General features: G+C 33.9%; 1 protein-coding gene across 1 annotated transcript; it reads right to left on the bottom strand.

The window, feature by feature from the left end:
- Positions 1–1,084: 1,084 nt before the first annotated feature.
- LOC25495488 (ATP sulfurylase 2) lies at positions 1,085–5,302 on the bottom strand. Its single transcript, XM_013595711.3, has 5 exons — positions 4,517–5,302; positions 3,337–3,742; positions 2,516–2,776; positions 2,047–2,133; positions 1,085–1,422 (listed from the first exon to the last, which is right to left on the bottom strand). Exons 1-5 carry the CDS (start codon positions 5,086–5,088, stop codon positions 1,288–1,290), a joined length of 1,461 nt encoding a protein of 486 aa, XP_013451165.1. The 5' UTR covers positions 5,089–5,302; the 3' UTR covers positions 1,085–1,287.
- Positions 5,303–6,470: the final 1,168 nt, after the last annotated feature.

The raw sequence follows: 6,470 nt of genomic DNA, 5'->3' as shown, positions 1-6,470 counted from the left end.
AAAACATTTGAAAGCAAAATATTACTCTTCCTCATTAAAATTCTGTCCCAAACACACCACAAATGCTCGTGTGGTCCATTGAATGATGCCTTGTAAATTGGTCATTCAATATATTCCTTTTTGGGTAGCATTTCACTATTCTGTCTTTGTAGTTGTCCCCACTTTTTAGTGCATTCTTAAGGCCATTTCATAGACCATATATCTACATTGTCAAAATACAGCCATCAGCATCAAGGCTATGCTGAATTTTTCTTGTCCTTGTATTAAATTGGTGGTTCATAGAAACTCATAGTGGGTAGAGAATTTCATCTCCAATAATATGCCATATACTACATAGTAGATTCTTTAATCATTGATTTTTTTAACCTTTCGAGAGTCTGGGGAGCGTTGGGAGTAACAATAGTGGAGGAGTGGAAGTTAGATCTTGTATTGAATCTTGTTATAGGAGGTGGAGTCTAACACTTGTAGGGGAGATTGTTGAGGTTCAAGTATGAGTGGTTAAGTCTCGCGTCACCTATAACTATGTAAAATATTAAATATATAAGAGAGGTGACCCATATACACAATGTCTTGAGGATCGTGAACAATTAGTCCATTGCCACTTTTGATCCCCCAACAAATGGTATCAAAACCCTGGTTAGACTTGATAGGAAACAGGAGTGTGGCCCTAGTATGGACCAAACTAGTGATGACCGATATACCCAATACCTAAGGTTTTAGGTAAAAATCTTGTGTCAAAGTCTTTTAGGGATCCTTGACATTTAAACCATTGTCACTCCCAACATGAACTTATTGACCACAAATTTATAAAAACAACTTATGGCATGATGATAAACTGTTTTCAGTTTATTTACATAAAACTAGTGATACTATCTAATAGAAATTATGGAAACAACTTATGACAGGTGCATAAGCTGTTTTGAGATTATTTCCATAGGTTCTTCAAGATAACTTATGGAAACAGTTTATAACTAATATGAGAATAGGTTGACTTTATGTTATCTTTTGTTGTAGAATTAGCTAATACATAAGCACTAGTATGTAATAAACGTTTATGCTACAAGTGCTTACTTAAACTGTATGTCCAAACAAGGCCTAAACTCATTAGGAAATGAAACATAATTCAGTATGTTACAAAAATTTCAAATATGCTTGCGCATTGCTGAATTCTTGCTCATGATGTTGGAAGACCATGCATAAAAATTGGCACTCCCTAAGTTTTACTCTTAACACTCTTGTTCTAGAATCAATTAATGCAAAAACTTCTAGCAGTAGCTGTAGTTATGTCTAAGAAGATAACACAGGCTGTTGTGATGCTTCTTCTGTCTGCAAACTTTCATAATAATTGACAAGAACTTTCCATCCACTTGGGCACATAAATCCATCTGGTGGATTCTCTCCACTTTTTGCATAAGACCTCATCTGAAAAAATAAATCACAAAAGAAAACAACTTGATGTTACATCTAGTAAAAAAGTTATATAATGAAATTCGATCTTAAGGGCCCTGACCAAGTGTCGGCCCAGTTTCTTGGTGCATGTTCAAGACATGTCTAACAGGTGCCGAACGGAACCCGTTTTTTTAGATTGGAATTATTTAAGAGGTGTCTGACATGTTTTCAAGGTGTGTCCAAGAAGTGACGGTGTCCGAAATGTGTATGACACGCCAACACGACACTTTGGAGAGGTGTGTTTGTGCTTCTTAGGTTATATCTCTAACAAGAAAATAAGTTACATAAACAGGAACCAGTGTCTTTTACATAATTTTCATTTCGTATACTTTTGAATTAATCCTCATATAATTTTTAAGATAAACGCATAAAAACTTTATATGTATTTTTATAGTTCCCAGTTCCAACATATTAATATATGATACAAGTTACTTTTGTTGAAGTTATAGCTGTGATATGCTTGTTGAAGTTATTTTTAAGATCTATCATTGTAAACCTAACACAGACTATATATTTATGTGATAATATTCATGACGAAATTTAGATTTTTGGTTGATTGGTTCTGAAACATATTAGAGAACAATTGATAATATATACCTTGGTTCCAGATATAAAGAGGAAATCTTTAGCACGGCTAGGGTCGAAAAATGCCATCTTGTTTACCTTAGTGTCATAAGCTGCCACCTGTAATATAAAATGGCACACAAGGTAAATCATTAAAATGAAACAAACATTAAGAGACATGATGTGTATATCATTAAGAAGTTTTTTTGAATGATAAAGTATTAACTTCAATGAAACTTTGTACAAAAGAAAAATGGGCATCATTATGAAGAATAGAGGTGTTTGCAGTTCAGTTTTGATCAATTCTAAGCCAGAAACACATCCTATCCAAAGACTATAACAGAATGTGATTCGGCTCGGATTTCTTTCTTCAAGAAATCGGATCAGTTTAAGTGCAGTTTGAATTGGATCTGTTTATACGGTTTTGACTAAAGAAAATATTGAAAGAACATATTTCAGAGAGGAGGAACCTAAATTCATGTGCAAAAGCAATACTACTTACCCTGAATGGCAAAATGTTAAGCTTCTCGAGACCAGGAGCCATGCTAAGCACCTTTTTTCCATGATCAGGGTCGTACAAGTCCCGTTTCTCAGTTGGATGACCCATACCAGCGGGATCGCGACCAACAATATAGAAGTTGGCGCCGGCATTTATCCGTGCCTTCGCATGCCATTGAACTTCAGTTGGACCTGCATAATGCATAGGTGATGGAAATATAGAAACTATGGTCGTCTCAGGATCAAGAACTCCATCTTCTAGAACCTATGAACAAGAAAAAGTACTTTACAATTAGCGATAAGACCAATGTTTTAAAAAACGAATCGTACACCAAACAAGCAAGATCTCTAGGTCATGGTTCAAGTGCTTTATACCGGGTCGAAACCACAATCAAACTTCTCAAATAATCAGTAGACAGTTCTTGGTCACAATTCAACCGGTCGAACTATCTGGTTAGATTCAGTTTTTGAAACACTGGTTAAAGCTCACTGGATAAAAGAATTACAAATGAATGGATAGCTGAAATTAAATAGCAGTTAAACCACTTCCAAGGTCAATTTTTATAGCACTGATTGTTATAGGCACATGCACATTATCTTAACCAGTGTTGTCAATCGCGGATCGCGGAAAATAGCGCGTTTATTCAAATTCTGCTACGCAACAGTTCTACAACGCCGCTAAAGCTGCTATTTGACAACAGTTTGAACTAAATAGAGTATCACAGAGCAATAGCGATGTGTTCAAAAACCGCTACTCTATAGCACCGATATTAAACAAAATTGATTCTTACTCGACGCCATATGAGAAAAAATGATGGAAATTACCTTGCTATGTTGCTCCATCCTGACATCTAAGGGAACATCGTCAACCTTTGTGAAACCTCCAAGAGGATGAAGCAATAAAATCGGATTTTTGTAACCCATGTCTAGTAGACGTTGACGAGTATCGTTCATTAACAAGGCATGACCGTTATGCACAGGATTTCTTAACTGAAAGGCGAAAACTGCATCAGCTTTACGCCTATCAAATTCTTCCCGAAGTTGCTTGGGAGATAGCCTGTAGTTATCAAGACCATCATTGTATTTGATAGGTTTTAGCACTTCCAAATCTCCTCCAATAAGCCAATTTCCAGCTGGAGCAATGACCTCCTCAACATAAGGCAATCCTGGAGCAGTTGTTCCCCAGGTTCTAGCTATTCTTTCTTCTTTGTTATGCTTGTAGATTTCAATGCTGCAAAGAAGTTAAATTAATGTTCATTGGTTAATGAAAAATGAAAACTCAGAGACACCATGACAGGAGTTTACTTAAATAGTCATAACCATTGTAATTCAAAAATTGAACGTGCTAAAATATGGACAGTTCAACCAGTTAAACCATGAACTGAGATTGCCTCCGGTTCGGTTATTTGGGTGATTCAACTGCGATTTCATCCCAGCTTGAAATTTGAATAGTTTAAAGACATTAACTATGACTCATAGGTCTCGTCAGTTTGATGTCCGGTTCAATTTCTAAAACATTGCAAAATCTAATTTAAAACACACTGATTTAATAAGTTCAAGTTAAAGCAACATATAAGATTGAAAATCGTAGGCATGTAAACAAACATGCGAGATGTGTGAAAAAATAAATCATGTAATATATGATGAGTTACTATAGTTCATCAAAACGCTCACATTCTCTTCAATTCAGTGTATGTTTGGATTGACGATAAGTTTGGCAAAATCATGGTGTCCCACCCTGATTTTGTCAAAAGCTACAGTTTAAGCTTCAACAAAATTACGACGATATCACCATGATTTCATCTAACTTACCGCCAATCTAAACATGCACTCAGCCTTTTATCACCTTCTAACTGAGGTTAAACCATGATAATAAAAATGGAAAAATTAATCAACTAGGAAATACCAATTACCCTTAAAATTATGATAATAACAATTGAACAATTAATCAATCAGAAAACACCAATTAACCACAAAACTAATGCCAGAAGAAGACTATACTAACCTTCTAAGAATACCAACAATATCCCCATCAGGTCCAATCAACCCAACATTAGAAGAAGATCCAATTCTCTCTTTAGTCTCATCATCAATAGACAAAACAATAGGAAGTGACATATTAACAAAAGAACCATCATTCAACCTAAGTGAATTAAAATGCAAACTTTGAAGATATTCATTTTCCCTCATGAAACCTTTCAAAGGACTAGCCCAACCTTCACCAATTACATGCACCCATTCATAATCAACTTTTGTTAGTTTCACATTAGGAAGTGACTTAGCTTCAAGTACCTTGGACTCTCTTTCATTTTCAGGCACCATAAGATCTACTAATACACCCCCATCTGGTTCTATCAAAGAGCTTTTGATCATGAAATTTCCTTGCATTCTTCTCTTAACTTTATTATTAGACTTTTTAGTAACAGTTAATGAATTGTTACCAAAAGTGGGTTTTGGAAGAAAGTTTAAAGTGTTACCAAAAGTGTTGTTTTTGATTTTGATTAATTTGTTTGCATGGTTATTGTTGTGATTGATGTTAAGATGAGAAACTAATTGTAACTTAATGGTTAGAGACATTATGGGAAATTGATGGTTATGGTGTTGGAGAGAGAGAAGAGAAGAACGTGGGGGAACAGAACACAATAGTACTAATGTTGTTGAATTGTTTCAATGTGACATAATAATAATAACAACCACCTATGACTATGGCGAACATGTTGGATTGGATTCACAAGAAGTGGTTTTCTATGATCATGTTTTTTTTGATTGTGTGGATGAGAAAAGTGTGGTAGTGCATGCATGCTTTAAAAGATGCAATTTGTATTGGTGGGACCATAATGGTGCCAAAAAGATGCATCAAAATATGAATTGGGACTGAAAAGTGGAGCAGGGTGAGAATATTATTGATTTTGAAAATTAAGTACTTTTGAAAATGAATCTTTTGATTGCTTTGGAAAATGAACCTTGTAAATATATAAACAGATGTAAAAATAAATAATGCTAGTAATGTTAAAGAACGTGGTTAAAGCATGTTTAATTTGGAGTCATTTACCCGATATGAAGTTCAACCTATTAAAGAAAATGGGTTAAGAAAAAAAAAATTGAAAAAGACACTTTATTAACTTTTAAGGGATTAGAACACAATTTACAATACAATACATACTATATTTACTTCTTAACTAGTATTTTAAGACATAGTTAACATTTTCCTAAAGAAAAATATCTTTATATAAAATAAACGGATTTCACAATTAAAATAGGAAAGAAAAACAATAATTCCATATTTATCTATACAAAGACTTTATCTCTTTATGTAGAAATAAGAAAGAAAAACGCTAATTCCACTTTTATCTATACAACGACTCCACATTAGATATACATTAACGACATCTTTTAATATTTTCATTTTTATTTGTTTTTATATATTTTCAAGGGAATAGGCAAAAACCCCCTTGAAATTATAACTTTCGTCAAAAACTTTCCTGATTTTTAAGAAACTTCAAAAACTCCCCTGAAATTATCAAACGTTAGTCAATTATCCCTCTCCGTTTGTTTTGGCTGTTAAATGACTATTTTTTAATTTCTTTTTGCTTTCTTCATCTTCTTCCTTCCACTTTTTTCATCATCTTCATCAACATTCATAAAAAAATCCAGAAAAATTTTAAGAAACAACAACCATTAACAACAACATCATCATCAACATCACACACTTTCTAATGATTCTCTCTCTCTCTCTCTTGTTTGTTACCTTCTTGAATTAATCAACAACAACCCTTTGGAATTCATCAACAACAAAATGAATAACAGAAAAGATCGTGGACTTGTTGGAAAAAGAACAAGGGTTATGATGAATAGCATGAACACCAACATCAACATCAATGTTTCTTCTCATTCTCATATTGTTCCATCATCACTCATGTCTCCTCTTCAGAATCAATCACTTTTGAACCCTCATTCAA

This window comes from Medicago truncatula, chromosome 6, assembly GCF_003473485.1.
Source record: "Medicago truncatula cultivar Jemalong A17 chromosome 6, MtrunA17r5.0-ANR, whole genome shotgun sequence".
NCBI lineage: Eukaryota > Viridiplantae > Streptophyta > Magnoliopsida > Fabales > Fabaceae > Medicago > Medicago truncatula.
This window is presented reverse-complemented; position numbering and strand designations above follow the sequence as displayed.

Bases quoted from the DNA above. Each gene is read 5' to 3' on its own strand.
- LOC25495488 (XM_013595711.3), bottom strand. From the start codon at position 5,088: ATGTCTCTAACCATTAAGTTACAATTAGTTTCTCATCTTAACATCAAT. The intron at 2,777-3,336 runs GTAATTTCCATC...TCTTGTTCATAG, and splicing joins GGATGGAGCAACATAGCAAG to GTTCTAGAAGATGGAGTTCT. The intron at 2,134-2,515 runs GTAAGTAGTATT...TTTATATTACAG, and splicing joins TTAACATTTTGCCATTCAGG to GTGGCAGCTTATGACACTAA.